The 25,692-nt window shown below is 43.6% G+C and overlaps 1 protein-coding gene across 1 annotated transcript; it reads right to left on the bottom strand.

Moving 5' to 3' along the window:
• Nucleotides 1-1,685: 1,685 nt before the first annotated feature.
• SP7 (Sp7 transcription factor) lies at nucleotides 1,686-17,428 on the bottom strand. Its single transcript, XM_066584243.1, has 2 exons — nucleotides 17,340-17,428; nucleotides 1,686-4,011 (listed from the first exon to the last, which is right to left on the bottom strand). Exons 1-2 carry the CDS (start codon nucleotides 17,358-17,360, stop codon nucleotides 2,749-2,751), a joined length of 1,284 nt encoding a protein of 427 aa, XP_066440340.1. The 5' UTR covers nucleotides 17,361-17,428; the 3' UTR covers nucleotides 1,686-2,748.
• Nucleotides 17,429-25,692: the final 8,264 nt, after the last annotated feature.

Below are 25,692 nucleotides of genomic sequence, written 5' to 3'. Positions count from 1 at the left end.
CGCGGGATTGAAATCTATCAGATAGGCTCATTGTGGAGACCTGTCAGTGCTCCCCTCTCCTTCCCCGTGGCGGAATATCGCTGTCACAGCTGTGGACAGGCATCCTTAATTATACCAAATCAGCAGATCACTGTAATCCATACCGAGTCCAAAAGCACAAAAATGCATATATATATACCTACAAGAATAATCCAGGCTGGACAAAAATCCAATGATAAAATCAATCTCTTTATAAATATATATAAAATGAAACTCGATCAATACATACAATAAAAATTATTTAAAAAAACATCATATAGAGGAGTATTCACTCCCCTCTCAACCTACCTACATAGTAAATTTCAATAAAATTATTCAAGAAATTCATTATAGCATATAAAATGCCCAAGAATATAATAAATATATATAATATAATATCAGTATTATATTATAAAGTTCCACAATAAAGTGCCAATAACTTACACCACCTAAGTATAAATGTAATACATATATATATAGTCACATAAAATGCATAGTTCACATGGATATAAATAAAAAGAGAAGAGAAAACCCACCACACCCGACCTGCATTTTGCCGTAGCTTCCTCTGGGGTCCCCCAGAGGAAGCTAATGCGAAACATGCGTCAGTTGTGGTGGGTTTCTCTCCTTATTTATGTCTATGTGCACTATGGACTTTATGCGGCTACATACATGTATTATACTTATACTTGGGTGATAATGTTGGTTATTGTGGAGCTTTATACTAATATAGCACTGAAAGTAGATTTCTCTATATTTTCTTGGGCCCTTTATATGCTATAATGTATTTCTTTAATGATACACTTGGGGTGTGATGAAATGTATTATAGAGGTGGGTTGAGCGGGGAGGGGACTCTCACTTATATAATTTTTATTGTATGTATTGATCCTCTGTTATTTTATATATATTAATAAAGAGATCACTGCGTTTTCATCCAGCACGGATTATTCTTGTAGGTATATACAATGGGATCCTTGGGGCCACATGGCATTTTCTCACTGAAAATAGTACAGCGTGCCGCGCCGTTTTGTCTGTGGTTTTGTTCCAATCTGCCATTTGGAACAAGAGGGCAGATTTACTTATTCTGTCTAATAATTTGACAGTGCAAATTTAGGATAGACAGTCTTTAAATGCACCAGATTTATTACAGTTAAAAGCAGATAGTTCCCAATGAAAACAATACAGAGATAGAGAATATATTATCAGGCAAGACTCGCTAGGTGTATAGATGGTACCCTAAGCAAAGGGGCAGTCATAACCCATGGATTCTAGTGTGCCTTAAAAATAGGGTAGATCCACAGTCTCCCCTCCACCTGGGACATCCGCATCAGGAGGGCGCTAGTTCATCCCTCGGAATGGAAGAGTATTAGGCCAGAATAAGATACTAGAACAACAAAAAACAACCAGCACTCACGAGTCTGGAACCAATGTAACTTAAATGGATACCCTGGTAAGTAAAACACTTTCTTCAGAGAGGATGTACAGTGCCCACACTAGGACACCCCTTGTCTCCAGATCTGTCGCACCAAAGAAGAATTTTCAGATTGGATGGACTCGTGATGCACAAGTATGGTTCAAGGAAAGGTTTATTAGCAAATACCACAGAATTAATGCAGCGCGTTTCAGAGACCGGTCTCCATTCCTTTCTCAAGCTCACTCAGGGAGAGTGGCCTCAGAAGTGTTTAAGAAGTGTATCCGTTTAAGTTACATTGGTTCCAAAGCGCCGCTTGTTTTTATTGTTCCTGTATCATATTTATCACAGTATCTCATGCTGGATGGTATATGTGACGCATCTTTAGACTGTTTAGTCTACCATTATACCATCTATGAGTTAGCTTCATTTACAACAAAAATTGGAGCAAAATTTGGTACAATTTTTGGCGTATAGTGTTGCATTTAGGCCGTGCCTCTTTTCCACAGAGCCACGTTCTAAATTTGCCGAATTTTCAATAGTAAATCTACCCCAATGTGTCAACTCAACAGCAACTAGTGATATCACCGAGGCAAGACTCAGGTACTTGAGTACATATATAGCCCATAGACTGTTAGCATCTTAGGTTCACAACATAATTCTGTATCTTGAGTGATGATCAGATATATTATGTATACACTGTATTTTTTATTTTTTTTAGTAACTGGAGGAGCTGAAACCCATTTATGTTCTAGATCACAAAAATACTCATGGGTTTGCTCTTTATCCACTAATAGTATGTCTAGGAGGTCTTAGTGCAATGTTGAAAAGTGCAACTCGGATCAAATAGTACTAAGAAACTAGTGGGTTAAAAACTGACCTGCATAGAAACCTTCATGTTCACCAAGAGGTAGACAAGAACCTTAAGTTCTCCATAGGGCATATCTGTGGAATGTGAGGGCAGAGCCCCAGAGAAAAGTATAATAAAACAATACGGACATTGAAAGAAATGGGTGGCTCTATGTTAAGATCATTCATCAGATTGTGTGTTACTGCCATAGTTCAGAGTTCCATTAACCAGGGAAGGGATTCAATCTGGTTTTATTACATTGTCCTACTCGTAACACATGGTTAAAATAAGTTGGTGGCTTCTTGGCTCCTTTGCCATAGGATATACTCAGCGACAGGTTGCTGGGCCCCATTGCAGGTTTAATGGCTCTTTACCATGGTGAAGCAGATGGCACTGTACTGCAACAACAGCTCTTGGGATATTTTTAAGCACCAGACAGCTCCTTAAGAGTCACTTTAGTTATTCTCTTCATATTTCTAGTAATCCGCCTTGGCCTGGACTACTAGATGCCCTATCCTGGCTACCACCAACAGTGGATGCTTCAGTTGCTCCAGATCCTTCATCTCCAGGGGCCTCTACAGCTGCTCCTCCACCATCTCCTTGGATGGTGCCTTCCTTGGCGCTATTTTGCTCAACATGACTGCGCTGGTGTTTACTTAGATGATCACTGCGTGTAAATCTTTTTGCACAGAGAGGACATGTGAATTTCTTCTCCCGTGTATGGGTGCGTACATGGCGCTCAAGCTCATCACTGCGTGTGAATCGCTTGCCACAGAACAGCCAGTTGCAGACAAAAGGCCTTTCTCCTGTGTGCCATCGGAGATGAGCCTTGAGATGCGACGCTTTACCATATACTTTACCACAGCCCGGAATATGGCAGCTATGCACAGGCTTTCTCTTCAGGCTTGCTGCAGAAGCTCCTAACCTTTCGAGCTCCTGACAGTTTGGGCAGTCGCATGATGGACGTCCAGTGCTCCCGTAGGAGGATGCTCTTTGGGGCTTTAATGGCCCTGGTGTCTCAAGCAATGGGCTAGCTGTCAGAAGTTTTGGCTTATACATGTCAGGGCCCAAGGAGTGTTGAGGTGATGAGAGCAGATGAGCAGATGGAGAAGGACTTGAGGAAGGAGATATAGATGGAAATCCCACAGGATAGGTTGCAGGTGTCAGAGTGGTATATTCAGAGCTATATTGGTTGCTCATACCTGTAGGACTTGTCACAGGTGGCACGGATGCAGTTAGCCCTTCTGTTTGTGACTGGTTGCCCAGCCAATTACTATTTGAATGCATATCCCACCAAGCTCCTCCTGTGCCAGGGGGTGAACCAGAGATTGATGGATGATGGATTCCAGTTTTATACCAAGAACTATAAGGATGTCCTACATCTAGAGATGTGTATACCCCTGGAACACAATCTGCTGTTGATAGACTTTTAGGTTCTTGACACCCTGAGGAAGTGGAAAAAGAATGGGAAAAGGATCCGTAATCACTTGCATAACTTGAAGGAGCAGGGGGTGTCCCACAGGGTGTCATTAAGTTACTTCCTCCCAAATATGCAGAGGAATATCCATCACCCATCAGTTTTGAGGCACCAAAGTCGTTACTTGGACTGTAGTTCTTCTTTCCTCCACCTTTCGACGATGGTGCAGTATCCCTAATAGGACTTGAGCCTCCAAACTTATTGCAGGCAGCAGTTAGCATTGCTAAGGGGCTAGAAACATACCGGGCTTCTTCCTAAAACAAAAGGCAAAAATTATTACTTTTCAAAAAGTTTAATAAATATAAATGCATTTTCTGAAATGCAAAGTCTGTAAGCATTTGAACCAATCAAGAATACCAGTATGGGGTTGAATCAAAGAAGCCCGTGGCAGTATACCTCCAGATTTTACCATGTATTATTTTTGGCTCTATGACTTGTTTGTACATTTGTTCACTTAAAGGGGTCATCCAGCAAACAAATTTTTGGAAAGCTACTCAGCTTGCTGTAAAGGCATAAAAGGCAGCTTAATCTCACCCAATCTCCGTTCCAATTGTGCCTGGTACCCGGTTGCAGGATAATGTTCCGACAACAGGGACATGTGACCACTGCAAGCAATCAACAGCTTGTTTAAGCCAGTGATTAACGGTAGCAGTCACGTCCCTGTTGTTGGAACATCACGCTGCTGCAGCAGAAAGTAAAGGGTGGCGGTGCACCGGGCCCCACTGAAACAGGAGAGATCAGGTGACGTGATTAAGTCTTTTACGTTTTCACAGCAAACTAAGCAGCTTTGGAAAGAAGAATAAAATACATGTTGCTTGATAACCCCTTTAGCCCTGGAATACTTCCTGGGGTCAAAATTCACCCTATCAAATTTCACAACACAATTGTATGGGGATATAATTGGCAACTGTTATACAGGAAATTTTTGAAAAATAAAGTGTATTAATGTCTGTCTAGGAAAAAGTAGTACTGCAGAGTTATGCCTTCTAACTTGATGATTGTTTTGCATAGCCTGAAAAGGAGCACATGTAGTCTATATCCACTATTATTATATATTTTACATTGATTCCAGAGTGCCATCAATATAAAGTCAAGAGATACAAAAGGATTTAAGTACATAACATAAAACAAAAAAGTTTTAGGCCTCGTTCACATCAGCTACAAAATCTCGCTACGAAATCATCGCTACAAAACGCTTGTATGTGAAGCTGATGGTTTCCAATGGGTTCCAATGTGAAAGAACCCATTGGAAACCATGAGTCTCACATACATGCGTTTTGTAGCGAGATTTTGCAGCCCGCATGGAAGAGGCCTTAGGCCTCATGTCCATGGGTGGATCGGATGGACATGAGTACCTGCCCGCGGCAGGTGACCCATGTGTACCTGCATTTGCCTGGTGACGGCGTCCGCATGGATCCCTCCACTTCCGGGTTCACTGTACTGCGCATGATCCTCATGGCGCACCGTCGGACATACTCAGTACAGTTTTTTTCTTTTTTTAATCTCCTGCTTTCCCGTGGGATCTGCGGCCCGTCCGCAGTGTCAGCTGTGGGCATGACATAGATCGGACGGCTTCCATTGACTTCAAAGGAAGCCGTCCGTGTGGAAACCACAATAAAATGGAGCATGCTGCGATTTGTTTTCTGGACCCAAAGGTCTGCAAAACAAATCTGCATGCTTTAATTTATTTGCGGACGCCCATGATTCCCTATGGGCGGCTTGATAAGCGGATCTTCCGTGTGGGGCACCCGCAAATCAAATCTGCCCGTGGACATTGGGGCTTAGGCCTTAGACTGGCTTCACACAGGACCAGTGTCTAAAGGACCCGTCACTTTCTAGTGATTTTATGAAGTGGTGCTATTATGGCCCTGTATTCTTTCTTTGGATGGCAAAATTATTTTTGCTGTGTTTTTATTATTATTTTTCTTACTGGATTTCTTTTCTCTTGTTTTATTAGTGGTAATGCATACAAAGAGATGGAAAAAAAATATTTTTAATTAATAGCTATTTAAAAAAATTAGTAAATTTATGCTAAAATAAAGCACAGGAATGGGTTCCCTGGTTTATTTAGGACATTTTGATATATAATTTGTATAGTCTCGGATTACAGGGCAGCTATGGCGAAAGTTTAGCTTGGCGTGGGCGATGGGTCTATAGTGTAGTCACTGGTAGAGCTAATTGGTGTTCTGCTAAGACCCTGCAGCTCTGCCATGTGGGGGTCACCAACGATCACAGTGTCGAATAATGGAATCAGCACTTCTACTTCCTCTATTCTCTACATAGTTCTCATTGAGCAGTTAAAAACTACTTATGTCTTCTCCTTTGGGTCCTCAGCTATCACTGACACTTGCGTACCCTACTTGCTTCTGCTAGATTTCAGGAGCTTTAATCTTGTGCTATATTTTTAGTATGGTGTAAGATTAAGGCCCAGGACCAAGCACTGTATATTTATAGCACTTGGTCCTTATCAGGTTAAGAAGGGATATCTGGGACAGAGCCGGGAAGCATCCTCTTGCAAGAATGGCGGTAGGTTATAAGAGGAGGGGCTTGTGTGTCTAGCATGGAAAGCGAGAAGACTATGGTTGTGGGCAGATACTCTGCATCGGTGCCTGCTCTGAAAACCAGACAAGTAGAGCCACGCTTACCCAGGGAGCACCGGAGTCTCCACTTGGCAGATATGCTGTGTAAGGGCAGCACTATTATTTTGACGAGTCTTGCTTAGCGAGAGTGTGCCAATCTGTTGCGTCTTTAGGTCCATTCACACTGCATAAACGATGGACGATCAGCTGATCACTCATCGTTCAGTTTAAACAGCGGCCGCTCAGTAGTGAACAGCCGCTGTGTTATCTCAATGAGGATTGAGAAGATAGAAATCTCCTGCATTGCTCCGCCCTCTTACTGGCCGCTCCGCGAGCGAGCCAGCACCAGTAGCTCCCGTGTGACAGCACGGGTGCGCGGACACACAGGGATTGCCCGACAGTCGTCCTGTGTAAATGGACCTTTACGATATCTTGATGCTGGTTGACTATCAATGGCCAAAGAAAACACTACCGTTTAACATTTGCGTTAAAGTTTTCATTGCAAGCAACTGCAGTACTGCACATGTGGTCAAGACCCATTACCTCAACCTTTTACGCTCCCTATGTAGTAAAACCCTTGTGACCAAGCGTTCGCTGTCCATCACCCCCTAGTGCAGTACCACAGTGCTGCAGGGACTCATGTTCCTTGTGCCATCCCTCTTGCTAGCCCATTCCTAGACTGGGCTTCAACAATTTGGTACCAAATGAGAGACCTGCAAGGGTTTCCAGCCCACTGACATTAGATGACATCACACTACCTAGTCATGTATTCCGGTACAATCTTCAATAGTGTTAATAGTTGTAACTTTAAATAACTCCATTATATGTCCATCTGTGGTCAAAAAGTTCTCCAATTGCATGGAAAAAAGCAGTGTATGGCCAATCTATATACAGATTAGTGCGCTTTTCTATTGCGTCACGTGCTATTACTGGTACATATCAATTATCTTCTCCGACCTCCTGACTTTTCTTCTATTATATCAGTTATGATTGAAGTAATAAAACCAATAGGAAACAAATTTCTATAGGAGTGTCCCCTATGGATCACAGCAACCTCACCCACTGGTTATGGAGGGCTTTGGGATAGTTAAACTACAATGAACTACATTTTCGGTGGAATCGCTAATCCATATTTTTTCTATTACAACATGTCTTGTAATAACTTGCACAGTTCTCTCAGTGGTTTCTCTCTTGGCTTTTAGCTTATTGCCCCCTTTCCATTATTGCTCAGTTTATTGAGCAGTAAAGCTTTTTGAGTATATATGAAACTGTATCCAACTGCATTTACTCAGTATATTATTTAGGGCTGTAATGTCTCTGTGCAGTCAGCTGTGCTTTATTTGCACTTGTGTCTAGTGGTCTCTGCCAAAGGGTCTGCCCATGTATATTTGTATGGTTACAAGACACACAAGAGGACCTCTGTTTACATAAATACAAAATGTCTCAGGGGTGGCCAAGATCTGGCTCTCCACTTGTTGCTTCACAACTGCTACTACTTGTTCAATTTCCCAAAATTCATTCTGCAAAACCCATGGTCTCTAAATTACATGGAGGTTATTTTCCTCTTCCAAATAAGAATGTGCTAAGACTGGCCTGAAGCAATCACTTATCCACTGGATAGGTGATAAATGCTAGATCACTGAGTGTTAGTCCATTGGGGCACCCACTGATCACCTAAATGGAAGACCCTAATCCCCGCAGCCACAAAATCCATGGAGGAGTTAGAGTGGGGTCGAGCATGCACTCTGCCGCTCCATTGTAGGAGTTAGAGTGGGGTCGAGCATGCACTCTGCCGCTCCATTGTAGGAGTTAGAGTGGGGTCGAGCATGCACTCTGCCGCTCCATTGTCGTCTATGGCATTGATGAACACAGCCCACCTGGCAGTTGACTACGTTTTCAATATACAATGAAGCAACAAAAATTGTGTAAAGCGAGATATACAGCTGGATATTCCTTTTTACACCCCGGAAACAGAAACGGTCTTGTATATGGGCTGTGACCAGTATTTCAACCCATACACATGCAATGATAGTGAGCCAGTGCGCAAGTGTGGCAAAACAGTCCCATTATTGTAATCCTAGAAACTCATTAGCCCCCCCCCAGAGTATTTCGGTCCTAATGGACCATACACTTTGTGATTTTATGGCCCAGTTTTTTTGTCTTGGTCTGCCAGAACTATTTTTGCTGCTTTTTGGTGACAGATTGTGGTATTTTTAATACCTTTTTTCACAGAAATTTGTTTTCAATTTTTTTGTTTCACTAGGGGTAAGCTATACAAAAACGTAAGCAAAATTATAGAAACACCATACCAAACAGTTCTTTTCTCACAGTTTTCTGCTGTAAGTGGGGCATGCAAAGTTACAGGAGATATCACCCCCCTATAGTGACAATAGTCTACTAAGACCCAGCAGCTCTGCCATGTTGGGGATTGCTGGCAATCACATGATCACTGTGTCCAATAGAGTAGAATAAAATTAACTGCTGCTTGCTCTATTTGCTATATAGCTCTCATTGAACGCTACGTAAACTGGAAAGGAATAGGCAGAAGTAGTTATAAACCACTGCTGTCTTCACCTTTGGGTTCTTGGTTGTCTCTGACAGCCGAGCACCCGAACTGCTCCTGCTAGAGCTTTAAATCTGTGCTGTACATTTACGATGGCGCAAAATTAAAGCCAAGGACCAAGTGCATATATTTACTGCGCTTGGTCCTTATCACATTAAAGGGGTTCTCCAAGACTTTAAAAAAATCCAAGGGTTTTTTCATACATAGGTTTTATGGCAGTTTTCAGTCAAAGCCAGACGTGGTTTCAGAAGGAATGAGAAATATAAAAGGAAAGACTTCTTCTTGCTGGATCTACTTTTGGCTTTGGTTCAAAAAAACTGCCACAAAAACCTGTGTGTAACCACCCTCGGGCAAGGAATGGTGGAGAGTAAAGAACAAAAATAGTACTCACCTCTTAAAAGGTCTCCCAATACAGCACAGCCACCCCAGTCCTGGAAGCTGATAGAAGAGGTTAAATGCCGTTCACTCTACACGTAGCCTAGGAATGGCTGCATGGTCATGTGTACAATAAATAACATATAACCGCTGCAGCAGCTTCCGGGACTGGGGTAGCTGCGCTCAATTTGGAGACCATTTAAGAAATGAGTAGTGGGTTGTTTTTTTTCCTACTATTTCTTACCAATGGATTTTTTTTAAAGTGCGTTCATATTCATATTGTATTCATATTCATGATGCTTCGATATTGGGTATATAATAGGGAGTCAAGTGGCAATATGTCCATTATTACTACTTTCTAGAGATGAGCGAGCATACTCGCTAAGGCAAACTACTCGAGCGAGTAGTGCCTTATTCGAGTACCTGCCCTCTCATCTCTAAAGATTTGGCTGCTGGCGGGGAGCGGCAGGGAAGAGCGGGGAGGAACGGGGGGGGGGGGGATCTCTCTCACTCTCTTCCCACCTGCTCACTCCCGCAACTCACCGCTCTCCCCTGTCGGCCCCCGAATCTTTAGAGATGAGCGGGCAGGTACTCGAATAAGGCACTGCTCGCTCGAGTAGTTTGCCTTAGCGAGTATGCTCGCTCATCTCTACTACTTTCACATTCAGCACTTTCGGGATCCCTGCATGGCAGTATCATGTATAACAAGTGGTAATTCTTACATAATATGGGATAAAAGCTGTAAGAAGCAACAGTCAACACCTATAAACAGTTAATTGTGGGTTCAGCAAAAAGGTACAAACTTGGCTTAATCTATGAATAAAACTGCATACCCCATTACCGCAGGGCAAGCTTTCATATAAACACACAAGTGTGAGGATGCCTTCAGCAGGCAAACCTGGGAGAAGAACACCTAACTGTCCTATCAGGTTACGTTACAAGATGTTTACAAGTAGAATAATACCAACCTATATATAGGTCTTCCACAAATAATCTCTGCTACGAATTCTGGGCTTTATAGACCTCAAAGCTCTGGCTAATATTTGCTAAGCCAGCGTCTGAGGCGGCTCATTATCCACAGAATTTGAGGCATGTTCCTACTGGGTTTCTACAATTTATTTTTAATATTTTATGATCCCACCCAAATCTATCCCCACCTTAGTCTCCAAGTGTGAATTTAAAAATATCCCCTACACAAACGGAATATGGGTTTTCTTTTTAGCTATTAATGTCCTGTGTGCAATGATTTAGGTGTAGTGACTTTATGCACATTAGGAGTTTTAGTTGCTTACCTCCCATACCTCAAATATATTGGTGCAATGGTTTGACTATCCGCATTTTTGCATACATTTTTTTAATTCCCGCATTGCAACCTAATAGTTCTGTATGTATAGGCAACCACATGTGCCAGAAAGCTGAGTTATGAGTTGTGGTCATTGGTTATTTTCCTACCTTTGTATACAGGATCAGGAGCTAGGTGACTACCTATGGGGACTATAGGGAATCTGTCATTAACTATAAAGCTTATAGTTTAGGTGATGTGGAGTCCTCTTTTCAGACTCACCCAGTCCCCTATTCCTGTGGTCTCCTCCAGAAACTTGACTCTTTTCAGATGGCTATGTATTCATGGCAGTGGATGTACAGCCTTCTGAAAAGAGTGAAGCTTGCTGCACATGCTCTGAATTTGCCAGGGAACACGTAACATTGGAGGACTAGGCGAGTATGAGAGCTCCTTGGACGCCACATCGCCTAAACTATAAATACCATAATAACTTAGTTTATGATGATTATGATGAGGACAGGTTCCCTTTAGTAAAAAAAAAATATTCTTGAACTTCATTAATAACATTTTTTGACTTTGTGCCACCACCTGCGATAGCGGTTATCCTGGCACCTGCTGGCATCACCCCAGCACTTAGTCATTATGACATCATGATTACTGCACAAACTGTAAAAGCAGCCAGGCGTGGTGCTCCGAGTCCAGCTCTGACCGCCGGCGAGTCACTACTGTGGGAGTGAGAGACTCAGCGTAGGCACAGGTGGCGAGCACTACACCGCTTTATTACAACAATGAACCTACGTCCATGGTGCTGATTGGTTAGGGAGTGCACCAGTGAGTGCTTCCATTAGCTCATTGGCTATTACTGCAGGTGTCAACACAGAAGTCTATGGCCTAAGATGCTCCCAGAAGTCCTGATATGCTACTACACCTAGTTCAATCCAATTGGCTGAGATGGGGAAAGGGAGAGGGGGTTTAAAAGTGATGGCAGTGGTACAGAGAGAAAGAACGGGGCACAAGGGGAAAGGGGTGGCAAAGGCGGAGACAACTAGTGGTGGCACAGTTTCCATAATAGATAAAATAGTGTTTCTGCAGGAGTAAAGAAAATCTATATGGTCACCATTTTATTAATAAGGGAAGGAAAATAACCAATGCACACCAAGGACTACCAGTTCTCAGGAACAGAAACCATGGCAAGTAGCTGCCCGTACCTTAGCTTCCTGGATTCTTGTTTGAACGGCTGCAAGCTGCACTATTTTGTCAGTGAAAATGCCAGAGTGCAGGAAAAAAGCAGACGGACCTCATGATAGTCAATGGGGTCTGTTCAGCACCATAGGATGGATTCATTCAGGTAGGGATTCCATTTAAACAGACTAACAAACACAAATGTTAAAGTGGAGACAGATGGATGCTCAAAAAGTATAACCATATTGCAACAAGAAATTACATTGTAAGGCCTCGGTCAGACGAGTGTGTTTTTTTGCGCACTTATGTGCACAAAAAATAATGTGCTTCACGGATGTGCAAAATGCGTGTGACCGGGTGGATTGGCACTCGCATGTCCTATCTTTTGCAGGCGTGAGTCTTTTGCGCCTCTATAAAAATGGACATGTGAACACTTCATAGGAAACCAATGTTACTAATAGGCGAGATTTTTTTCAGCGCGCATAGGCACGCAAAAAAACATGCTTGTCTGACAATTTCACCCTGTAAAATGCCAGACGGAAACCAAACAAATGCTAATATAGTCAAGATGGATCTGTTCAGCCAATGGGTTCTGTTTTCTTGCTTCCATAATGGAGCAGGAAAGCGGAACCCAAAATGCTGACGTGAACGAAACCTAAATTTTTCCTTTTTACCATAAACTTAGTAAGTAAACTTTCTAAACTTAGTGTACATGTTGGGATCTCTTATAAACTTCTGAAGTTATACCATGTATATACAATGTATCTATGAAGGCTCATTGACCTCTGCTATGCAGCAGCTCAAATACATTGCTGAGCATTAGAAGCTGCATCCAGCGGGAGACACAACGGAAAGATCTTGTACCTTTGTAGAGTACAGGTATCGTCGGAAGTGCTACTAATGTATACCAATACATGCTTGCAGAACTCCTGGTTATGACGCAAAGATGAAGATAGTGGCAGTCCTCAGTGCTGGATTATAGACATCCCAAAAGTACATTTTTGTTTTTCTTTTAATGTTAATGTTTGAGAGGTCTGGAAGAAAGGAGGTCCTAATAATGGGATATATCCTCAGATAATGACAGCATATTTTTTTCATGTAGTTGCATTAAAAAGTTGGTTAGGTTTTTCACTACAGATGGGGCAAAGGTATCCCAACAAATACCAAGTATAATGCAAATGGGACTCTCTTTTGGCATATCTTTGGTTACTGGGCACATTATTCCTGATGCAAATGCAAACCTAGATCCTAAATGTGTTGTGAACCTAGACTTAGGAATCCTAGAACATTGTATTTACAAGGGGTTGTACCAGATTCAAAAGTTATCCTCTATCCACAAGGTATAACATGCTGATTGGAGGGTGTCTCACCATTGAGACCCCCACCAATCATGAGAACAGGGGTCCAGTGTCCCCTAGCCATCTCACTGTAGGCTTACTGTACCCCCTGCAGTGAGGTCGCTAGGGGAGGAGTGCAGTGAGGAGGAGACTAAATAGAGCGCTGCTCACACAAGCGCACTAGCGCTTCATTCACTTTCAATGGGACTAAGGAGATAGCTGAACTACAAGTGCTTGGGTATTTATGTCAGCCCCAATAAAATGAATGGAGCGCCTTCATTCTGATGTCACTGCGGGGAAAGAAGAGACTGCGCAGTTACAGGCAGAGAAGTTAAAGGACCCCCATTCTTGAGATCACAGCTGAGACCCCCACGGTCAGCAAATTATCCCCTATTTTATGGATACGAGATAACATGTAATCCAGATACAGCCCCCTGTATTTACCACAAAGATTACCACAAAAATTTACCACAAAGATTTTTTTTTTCTTTGATGTCTTCATACAAGTCACAGGATTGAAGCATTAGATATTCCATATTGCGCTGAGTTATATCACAGTCCGGTGTGGAAATATGAGATATAATTTGGTATTAGGCCTTCTGTGCATGCAGCTACCTCACTCCCCCGTATCTAAACCTTATTTATTACCATCAGAATTCCCAATAATAAAATGTGAAGATCTACCAATTATTGCTTTGAGTTGCTAACTAGAGATGAGCGAACGTACTCGGTAAGGGCGATTTCACAATCGAGCACCGCGATTTTCGAGTACTTCACTACTCGAGTGAAAAGTACTCGGGTGCGCTGTGGGGCGGGGGGTTGCAGAAGGGAGTGGGGGGTAGCAGCGGGGAACAGGGGGGAGCCCTCTCTCTCTCCCTCTCCCCCCACTACCCGCTGCAACCCCCCCCCCCCCTCACCCACAGCGCACCCTAGTACTTTTCACCCGAGTAGTGAAGTACTCGAAAATCGTGGTGCTCGATTGCGAAATCGCCCTTACCGAGTACGTTCGCTCATCTCTATTGCTAACCTGATCATAACGATCTGAGCAGTTATTTCCATGAAATATTAGCAGGGCTTCCCATTTTTAAGGTGGTGTACAATTGCAATTCTCCTTCCTCAGGTGTCACCACAGTAATTCCTTATCAGGATATTAGTAAGCGCTCCTTATTAACATGCAGGAATATATTGCTAGGAAGAAATCTGTTCCCATTGTTTTCATATAAAGCCCTTACCTTTCCAATAATTGGGTGTCCCTTCCAACTACATGATATAATTCTAGCAATTATTCGGACACGTTAGGGTGCTTAAAGACAGAACGAATATCGTTCAAAACCAAAATTCATTCAAATGAGCGAAAGCGAATGATAAGCTTTCTCGGTTGGTCGTTGGCTTGTGTTGAAAGTGAACAATAATCGTTCACTTTTCGTTCGTCGTTCATTTTCTGCAGACATAAGAGATCATCGTTGGCTCGCTCACTAATCGTTCGTGTTAAACAGCGCTCGTTCAGTCCATCTCAGTCACAGCGAATGTGAAAGACGGAACAAATCTTGTTTGAGCAAACCAATGATGTATCTGCCTGTCTAAACAGGCTGCATGAGAGCAAATGAGCCAGCAATGATGTCACTCACTCAAACAAAAATCGTCTCGTCTGAAATGACCCTAACATCCAACTGCTAAAGCACCTGAAGACCCCCAAGGACTGCACCTTCATTTCTACCTTCTATAGCTGTGTTAAATCCATAAAAGACTTCACTATGTAAAGGAAATCAAAGTATACTGAGGAAGCCATCTAAAAAACATCAAGCAATACAAAGTAAACAAATGGCTCCGAATTGTGGTCAGAAGTTTCTAACAGAAGTCCTGGCAAGTATCTGTTATTGTGGCATTGCTGAAATTAGAAATGAGAGTGGTTTAATTCAACACTGCTCATCTCTGGGAACATTTGGGTTAAACTGGCTTCTTCCTTGTGCTTCCCTTTGAAAATGCTCCTAACCACAGTTAGGAATATATATTCCCCTTGGAGGATTTGGGGAGAAAAAAAAAATAAAATAAACTTTGTTGTTTCCGGACCCAAACTCCCATTCTGGTTAAATCCGCAAACTGAGTCCTCATTTCTGGTTGAGAGGAGAGACAGGATTCTCAGATGGTGAGTCCTTTGATACTTTAACCCTACTGCAGCTAGACTCTGTCAAGAACTCACTGTAATTCCCAGTATCCTACTTGGTACATATAACTTACCCTGCAGACAGAACCAATGAGGATGTAGCAATGCTTATAGTATGACGTGTTATATCATACACACAGGTGTTATCACATCCACAGCACAGTACTGTATATTGAAAAATATGGAGAAATGTAGCAAAACAGGAGAGATTGTATATAAATATTATATATAGCACCAATTTCCTCATCAAATACCAACAGCCCAAGTAGTTTTCTAAGCTTGTATTACAAATATAGATACATGTGTGACAATCTAATCCTTCAATGGCTGCGCAAGATAAATTGTTACACAAATGACTCTGTTCAAGTATGTCAACTGCTATAACATGAGGTTGCAGCAGTATTAAACATGGGGCGTGTTACAGATGTAGTGATACAGATGTAGCAGAGTTTAAGACAATGCATTATGATAACTTTCTGTGCCACGTTTTGTTTACCATTCAATAGCTTTACTATGGACACTTTTTGTGTCGATTGTGTGACAATAGCTTTTCAATGGCTTAAGATAACTTGTCACCGTAAGCTATCACACTCAAGAAAAGCGTTGCTACATCTGTATTAGTAGTGATGAATATCTAAGGCTGCATTTACAGTAACGATTTTCCCACAAGAGTTCTATCCGATTGCGTTCTGGACGGAATTCGCATGGAAGAATAACCCATGGATTTCAATGGGTTAGTTTACACGAGCGATTTTTTTAAATCTTTTGCTCACACCAACAGCGCAATGTCAAAAATCCTATTGTTGGGCAATTCTGTTCCAGAAACAGCCATTATCTTCTATGTGATTTTCATGCAAGTGGGATGCGATATATATATATTTTTTTACTACTATTGAAACTACATGCAGTTTTCAAATGTGAAAACTTGAAAATTGTGATGTGTTTTTCTCACAAAGCGCTTCACAATCACAAAAATGAAATCGCAGTTTTTCAAGTGCGATATCGATCTGAGATTCTTGGACTGATATTGCACTTGCCCGTGTGAATAAGAGCACTGTTGGTGTGTTCCTTATCATGACACACAAAACATGCATCCCATGAATCTGAGGTTGGCAGATCATAGATGAATACTGTTTTTTAGAATTAAGGGCTCTTTCACACGGGCGTATTTGTCTGCGCAATATGTAGAGAATAGAACCCTGTGATTTCAGTGGGTTAGTTCACATTTCCGTATTCTGCATGTGCATTTTGGTCGGAAAAAAAACAAAACGCAGCATGCTCTACTTTTCTGCACATTTGCGCATCAAAGGTCCCCACAGAAGTCAATGGGTGGGTGCACAAATGTGCGCAATACGCAAAGAGATGCATAATGCGCTGCACAATTCCGCTGAAAAAATGACACATCTGGAACTAGTTAGCCTTTTCAAGTTGTGCATCTAGTTTGCGGCGTGCAAATGCACATGCCCTGAGGACGGGAAAAGTACAGTAAAATACGCTGATATGTGCGCAAAAAAAACATAGTTCGCTCCACAAAAATACAGCGCTGAGGTGTGTGCAAATGCGCATATGCCTGTGTGGAGGAGCCCTAATGGTGTGGAAATAAATATGGTACATTACCCATAACTATATAACCCTAAAAAAAAAACCGGTGCATACGGGGTATATGCAGAAGCAACAGATACTTCCGAAACTTCTATCTTAAATAATCTGAAGGGAAGAGATATCTCAGTTGCAGAAAGATCTGCAATTAATCTGCTGTGTGTGAATTTGCCCTTTTTTAAACATGAGATATAATACAATAAAGTAACTAAAATATAATGAAGTTTATATATATATATATATATATATATATATATATATATATATATATATATATATATATAATCCAGAAGTGATTATTGTAATTCACTATAATGCTATCTACTGCCCCTTAGAGACTGCACTCTCTGCTGTGTGATATTAAATGCTATGCAGTATGTACTAATATTGCACATCCCATTCACCTGCTTCATCCTAACTCGCATGTCTGTGCGCTACCGTGCGCCATAACGCAAAGCTCATCCAGATGCGCGCAGAACAGAGTGCCCGGCTGGAACTTACCTCTAGCATGGGTGATGCCATCCCCTCCGCTGGTGGAGCTCGGTGTGTATGGGGCTGTGTGTCCGCACTCCGGAGAGGAGCTCCTGATCCACCCCCTGCCCCCGGGCTTATTCGGCTGCACCTCTCCTGCCCATTTGTGTGTATTAAATGCCCCTCCCCATGAAAGCAGTAAGGGGGTAGGGTGTGTGCCTGCCTGGTGGAGGGTTATTATCCTGTGTGGACCTGGGGGATATATATGGAGATGTGGAGAGGATGCAGGGATATCTGCTTCCCGGCTATATACAGCGCAGACATGTAATATGCAACAGGCACTGGCTGGCATAGTTTATTCCAATGGCAACATGCAAAGTGATACATTTGTGTAGTGGAAGAAACAGAGTTGTCATCCTGAAGCTTTCTTGTTCTGGAAAGTCGAAAATCTAAGACAAACATCTTTTTAATGAAGAAATTGGATACTAAAATGAAGGATAAAAGATCATAAGTGATATCTGCCTGCAGCGCAGGATACTCATATAAACTCATTACCAGCATTTAGGGCTGAAACAGACAAATGTGTTTGCGCATGTTTTTGCTCACGTGAAACTCACGCCCACAAAATGTGATGATGCAAACCCATTGAATTCAATAGGTTCGTTCTCATGAGCGTGTTTCTCGCCTGCAATTCCTGTGTGTGAGAAAAGATAGGACCTGCTCTATCTTTCTGCGTGTAATGCAGAAAGCTGCCATAGAAGTCTATGGCCCCCTGCACACAGGCGGAAATTCTGCAGCGGGATTTCCCGCTGAATTTCCACCAATGCCTGCTGCCATAGGACTGCATTAGATAATGCAATGCTATGCAGAAAGCCGCGATTTAACCATGTGACAACACGCGCGGTAAACAAATCGTGGCATGTCCTATTTCTGTGCGAGCCTCGCCGGCTGCACTCTGCACATGTGCCGGATGGGCGGCAGCTGGCACATAGCAGAGCGGAGAGACGCCAGGAGTAGGTGAGCCGCAGGCTCACTGCAGGGGTACGGGACGCATCCCTCTCGCAGTGGGATCCGACCTGGCCGTCTGCAGGAGGCCTGAGGCAGGTTTATAAAAAATCAAGGGGAAGGGTGTGACCCTGCAGACCCTTGTTCATGGGCAAATGCGCTCTATTGCAGCGAGTGTATTTGTGAAAGCCCTTAAGGTCCTTTTAGCATTCAAAAAGCGTTCAAATGAGCATAAATGAATGGTAATCGTTGGGCGTTAAGGTTTCTTCAGACGACAGTATTTACACATGTTTTTTTCGTGCAATACAGAGAATAGAACCCATTGATATCAATGGTTTTGTTCTAATGAGAGAGCTTTGAGCGCGCACAAAAAAAATAGGCGCTGGTTTATTTTTATGCACAATTGCGCAGAAAGTGCACCGTGGAAGTCTATGGGAGGCGCGCAAATACACACTGAATAGGTGTGACACTGCAAATGCAGGAAAAAGAAGACAGCTGGACCCTATGAAGCTTATTAAATAGCCATTAAATTATACGGAGAGAGTGCGTCACACACGCATATTTAAACTGAACAATTAGTGAACGAACCAATGATTTTCATGCCTGCATGAAATGACCAATGAATGAGAAGCAAACAAATTATTATTCGTCTTTTGATCGTTGGCTGTGATTTTTTGAACAAATCGTTCCATTTAAAAGGGCCTTTTTTTTAACGATCTATGCACGTAAAAAATGCTGGTGTGCTGAAGGCCTAAGGGCCCATTTACACGGCCGTAGGCGTTTTATGTGCGCCCGCCGGCCCCATAAAACCGCCTGAATGGGATAGGGCCCGGCACATATACGCTGAGGCCACAATGCCATGGGGCATAGGGAGACATTCACCCTTCCCTCCCTTCGCCGGCTCACCTCCTCTATCCTCCCATGCGGCCGTTTGCAATGGGAATGGGTAGGGGGGGAGCTAAGCTCCCGCCTGTAGTCAGCAGCCAGGAATGGGAGTGGGTGGAGCTTAGCTCAACCCCGCCACACCCCTCCCATTGCAAACAGCAGTAAAGGGGTGGTGAGGAGAAACTGCTAAACTCCCTCCCACCTCCCTTGTCCCGCTGCTAGCATAGGCTCCCGTAGGAATCTATGCAGCTGCTGGGGGCGGCGTGGAAGCGCCTGGTCGAGCGCTTTCATGCCGCGGAAATACGCCCCTGTGAAAACCCTTAGGGCTTATTTCCATGAGCATATATAGGCCAGCATTTTCACGGCCGGCCGATATACGCTTCCATCTAAGCATTTACCGTCTCTCTGCCTCTCTTCTCCACTCCTGCGTTTGCAATAAGAGGGGGCGGAGCTAAGCTCCGCTCTGTCCCGCCCACTCCCATTGCTGCCTATGGACAAGGGGCGGGAAGAGAGCGAGAGCTTGTCTCCACCGCCGTCCTGCCCACTTCCATTGCAAACCGCTCGGAGGAGAGAAGAGAAGCAGATAGCCAATGAGTGGGAGGGACAGCATATATTGGACGGGCGTAAAAACCTGTCTGATATACGCACATCTGAATAAGCCCTCAGGCTGACTTCACACATGTGAGATTCTCGCACGAGATTTGTGCATTGCGGCACGCACAAACCTTGAACCCCATTCTTTTGATTGGGGTCATACACATGAGCAATTTTTTTACCGCATCGCACCGCAATGCTATGTGAGGACTCCCACTGAAAACTCTCGCATTGCATTGCTACTTCCACAAAGTGATGCGAGGCAGTTTTGATAAAAAAAACACCTTGAATCCACAGGGAAATCGCATGTTGGCGAGTGCGATATCGGGTTGTGATCCACAGCTTGATATCGCACTCGCCATTGTGAAGTTAGCCTAAGGCTGCTATTACAGATGTGCCGTTGACACTCGTGTTATAGCGCCAATTACCAGATCTGCCTGGTAATTCTGAGTAGAACGTGAGCAGTAGCACAGCTGCTAGCACTCATGTGATATCACTCTGGGACAGCTTAACACAAGAGTATTGTAACTTGTCCGTAATATGGATCCATAATATGGCCATATTACAGATAAAACGGTATCCGCACACGGTCTGCTTTTGTCTCTACATTTGTTTTCATTGGTTTTATTCTTTACTGGGCAAATACGACTCCGTTTTTTGCAAAATAGAGAATAATAAAAATGAATGCAAATACAAATGAAATTGTATTTTAGAGATGAGCTAGCATTGCCTTTAGCGAGTATCTCCCCTGCCCGCTCAAGACTGAAGGTTCGGGTGCCGGCGCGGGGGAGTGGTGAGTAGCGGCAGTCATCAGGAGGGAGCGGGGGGGGGGGGGGAGGAAGAGAGAGATCTCCCCTCCGTTCCGCCCCGCTCTCCCCCGCAGCTCCCTGCCCGCCGCCGGCACCCGAACCTTCTGTCTCGAGCGGGCAGGTACTTGCTAAGGGCAATGCTCGCTCGCGCAATTGCCCTTAGCGAGTATGCTTGCTCATCTCTATATGTATTCATTCTGGTTTTATCTGTATTATCTAGATTTTAATCACTGTCCATAGACTGTATTTAGCATATTTTATATCAAAACTGTCACAAGTAGCGCATGCTCTGTGAAAAATACACCCATGTAAGTCAGTCTATGGATTTACATTAGCTTCGTATTGCAGGCCGCAAAACACGGATCAAATATGGCTTAAAAAAAAAACTTGCTTTAAGTGGCTTATGGGCTTGCTCACATGAGCATATGGGGGGCGGCATATTTTGTGCATATTTTTCACACTCGTAATACACAGAACAGTTTAACATGCATGTGAATTTTAAAACCTCAGAGCCTATAATGGGCGTATTACAAAATTGGACATGTTAAGTTTTTTTTCACACATGTAAAACACATGCCTAAATGGCCCAATGTAAATCAATGTCCTTTTGGGACTGCGTATTAGGGCTTCTTCGGATGTGTGCATGCGCAAATACGCTCGCCGCTGCGAGGCATATTTGCGCATGAACCTGTCAGAAGTTGGTTTTTTTTCCTGTTTAAACTTTGGGCTATTGGCTGCGGAAAAAAAGCTGAAAGATGGGTCCTGCCCTGTTTTCCTTGCACGTATAATAACTACACTAGTGTCACATTTTGCAGGCTTGATTTTCATGCCTGCATAGCAATACGAAAACATGGCATCTGAGGAAGCCCTTATGCCCGTGAAAAATATGCATGTAATACGCAGTCCTCATACGCCCGTGTGCGTGAGCCCTAAGGCTGAGGAGAGACGGTCCTACTGGCTGCAAGTGCAGACAAACCACGCTAATGCTTTACTGGCAGCATCATATATTCACTGCCCGCCAAGGACTGGCATGATCTGGCCCCATGTGGCCAGCTGAACCATGGATTTTCTATTTAAGGGCAGAACTACATGAAGACTTTGGACATGACACGCGCCAAAGATCACAGTATTCCCATATAATGAGAATGCTTGGTCTGGGTGAGAATGTGCATAAGTAACTGGTCAGTAATAGAAAGTTGAGGGGGGTTATAAATGGTACATACTCTGATTGGGTCACTGTCACTAGTGGGGTACACAGGGGGCAATTTTGGGCCCTGTTCTTTTTAACATATATTCATGACCTGGGAGAAGGATTGTGCAGTAAAATAGCAATATTTGCGGATGATACAAAACTATGTAAAGAAATTACCACAGGAGAGGATGCAAGGAAATTGCAAATGGATCTGGATAAGTTGGGGCTTGGGTAGAAAAGTAGCAAATGAGGTTTAAGGCCTCTTTCACACAATAGTATGCGTTTTTATACTCAGCTAATCGCGGTTAAAAATTACGTGAAAGAAGATTAGCCATGAAGATTTTATATGGTGCATGAAAAGCTAGGTCTTGCCCTATCTTTTCCCGAGATACGCTGGAAGCTCCCATAGACTTCTATGAGAGCTGAAAAGGAAGGAGGAAGAAGGAGTTTTCCGGTATACAACGCTGGGGAAAAGATTACACCTGCTCTATTTAAAGGGGTTTTCCAGGGAGAATACTACTGATGACTTATCCTTAGGATAGGTCAGCAATAGTTGACCGGCTGGGGTCCGTCGCTCGGGACCCCGAGCGAATCAGCAGAACAGGCGCATGCTGTCAGAACCGCAAATACACAGAAGTCTAAGCGGAAGCACCAGAAGTCTCCACGCCGACCTTTGTGTAGTGGCCGGCGCTTGTAACTGCAGGCACAGCTCAGTTGATTTTAATGAGACCCCAGCCTTCAGTTATAAGCGCCGGTCACTACACAGAGGTCAGCGCAGACCACAGCCAATCTAAGGATAGGTCATCAGCAGTATTCTCCCTGGAAAACCCCATTTAAGCATTAGTAGTCATTCCGCAGATTTCTGGGAAGCAGGGACTTCCTCGTTGAAGCTTATTTTTTTCCCGATATGCATCAGCCGCCTGTGTGAATGGACAAATAAATGCTTGGTTGCAGCCATTTTTCTTTCACATGATTTTATGGCACGATCTGGCGAGCATAGAAACGCATATGGGCATGTGAAAAAGGCCTAAGTGGCACCCAAAAAATGTGAATGTTCCAAAATATTTTTTTAAAAGACAGAACATTTATTATGGATAAAATAAAAATAGTTCACAGAATTTGTAATACAGAAAACCTAACAATCCATATGATGAAATTAGCATATTATTTATCCCACACAGCGAGCGTCATGAAAAGAAATGGCAAAATTGAGGTGGGGGTGGGGGGGAGCGGAGGAGTTGTTTACTCTGCTCACAAAAACAGGAATAAAACTAATAAGTATAAAAGTCCTAGTTATCCCGTGTTGGTACTACAACTCCATCATGAAGGTCTGTCAGCGGTAAATAAAGTTATGGCCCAATCAGGACATTACTGCATACATTTAATGTATTGATGACAGAAAAGTTACTTTTTATTTTATCCACGGTTCGGTACTGGAATTCTTCTGACTTGCTGCTCCTTTCAGGGCTCCTTTACACCGGTGAATACAATATCGGGCCGTGATTCATGGCCCAACAACGGACTTGTCACCATGTTAAACCCCTGTGGATGCGAGGCATTTTCATGTGAAAACAGCCTTGCATCACTTTGGGGATGAAGGGAATCCCCGCCACTGCAGTCGCAGCTAAATAGGACATGCGGCGATATGTTTGCTGCATAGAATCTCTGTGCCATGCAGGAAAACATCGCTAATGTCAATGAACCCTTTCAAAAGAATGGGGTTCAGTTTTGTGCGTTGCGCAACGTACAACTCTCACACAATTTTTACGCCAGTGCGAAGGCAGCCTCAAGTTGTGAACCCATGGCTTCTATCCATGCGCCTATGGAACTTAATGTGTGCTATTGGATCGAGGTAAGCTCTCCTCTCAGACTTTTTACTCTACTCATACATTTTCTCTGCAGGAGAAGTATAGCATTATATGGCATCTATTTAAATAAATGGCCATCCATGAAAGTGCTTCCATGTGTGCCAAGCCTAAGGCCCAGTGGTTAGTGAGGTTGGGATGACTGACTACCCCAGTACCCAGGGAGAAGCCAAGCCCATCTCCAACAAATTCAGTTCAGTTGACAATGGATCTGGCTCTGTTGCTTCTCACGGTGATGAGATCGAGCCAGGAAACCAGAAGGAGTACCGGTTACCAATTTCAGGAGACAAGATGGTGGCTCAGGACTCGAACCTGGGAGCTCCTGCACTCCTGGTGGCAGCTCTACCTGCTGAGCCATCCAGCCCTTTAGACAGCTCCCCTGCATCACCTTAGCCTTGTTCCCAGCTCCTGCAATACAGTCACTGTTTTAGCTTCGCCCTGTTCCTGATTGGACATGCTATATAAAAAGTTTATTTAGGAATACAGTAATGTAAGTAATACCGGTATGAGAGTAAATAAGCAACCTGATTTTCACTCTACGATTGCCTAAGGCCTCATGTCCACAGGGAAAATCAGGCCCGCCGTGGATTCTTCATGCAGAATCCCGCAGCGGGTCCCTCCTTTCCCGCGGGTCATGGGCCTAAAAGAATTACTTACCTGTCTGGACGCTGCAGATCTTCCCTCCGTCACGGCCGAATCTTCTTTCTTCGGCCCGGCGGATGTGCTCGGCACGCCGGCAGCGTGCAACGCACATGCGCCGTGCACCCTATTTTTTTTTTAACTCCTGCTCTCCCGCGCCGGAGAGCAGAAATTCAGCTGCGGGTGTGCCGCGGATCCGGACGGCTTCCATAGGCTTCAATAGAAGCCTGTGGGAGCCGTCCCCGCGGGAGACCCGCACTAAAATGCAGCATGCTGCGGGTGATTTCCCACACACGCAATCCGCGCCTCAAGGTATTTAATTACCTTCGGGTGTCCAATGCATCCCTATGGGGCGCGGATCACACTGCGGGTGATCCGCTCCAGATTTAAAATTTTATTTTAGCCGTGGACATGAGGCCTAAGGCTTCATGTCCACAGGCAGATCGGATTCCGCATGTAGGAGCCCACAGCGCAATCAAACCCTGCCTGCGGCCGAGGACACTGCTTACCCGTCTGGGTCTTCTGCTTACCCGTCAAGGTCTTTTTTTTCTTCACTGTGGATGTGTGGAAGCGCCAGCCTATGCACCGCCACACATGCGCAGTGCAGTTTTTTTTTGTTTTTTTTTTAAAACTCCTGCTTTCCTGTGGAATCTGTGGTCCGTTCGTGGCTTGGACGGCTTCCATTGACTTCACACTGAAATAGAGTATGCTATAATTTGTTTTCCGGACCAGAGACTTAATAGCTGTCTACAAATATCTGAAGGGCTGTCATAGTGCAGAGCAATCAGCCCTATTTTCATTTGTACAAGGAAAGACCAGAGGCAATGGGATGAAACTGAAAGGGAGGAGACACAAATTAGATATTAGACAGTGAGATGATCAATGAGGGGAACAGGTTGCCACAGGAGGTGGTGAGTTCTCCTTCAATGGAGGTCTTCAAACAGAGGCTGGACAGACATCTGTATGGGATGATTTAGTGAATCCTGCACTGAATAGGGGGTTGGACCAGATGACCCTGGAGGTCCCTTCCAACTCTACCAGTCTATAATTCTATGATTTGCACTAACTCAGTTCTATGAATAATATTCATTGCAAACAATAAGATAACAGCAATATTAGAAATAAGTATTTATTATACTTTGCAAAGATTAATCCTACAACACTGAAATACACTGTCCCTCTGAGAAAGGTTGTCACTTCCCTGCTATCAATACCATGTGACTAAACGCAGCGCATAGTTGAACAGTGTATCTATTCCAAGAGCTTGAGTTGGTGTATAACTTTTGTTGCAGTCTGTATATTGCAGGCAGTGTTCCCATTGCTGAATACCTGATATAGTATTTCCCTATGCAGCAGGCCTGTTGTGATATTTCTAGTCTGTATCAGTGTGTAGT

The sequence above is a fragment of the Eleutherodactylus coqui genome, chromosome 1 (assembly GCF_035609145.1).
Source record: "Eleutherodactylus coqui strain aEleCoq1 chromosome 1, aEleCoq1.hap1, whole genome shotgun sequence".
Classification (NCBI taxonomy): domain Eukaryota; kingdom Metazoa; phylum Chordata; class Amphibia; order Anura; family Eleutherodactylidae; genus Eleutherodactylus; species Eleutherodactylus coqui.
Note: the sequence above shows the minus strand (reverse complement) of the source record. Positions and strands in the feature narration are given on the sequence as shown.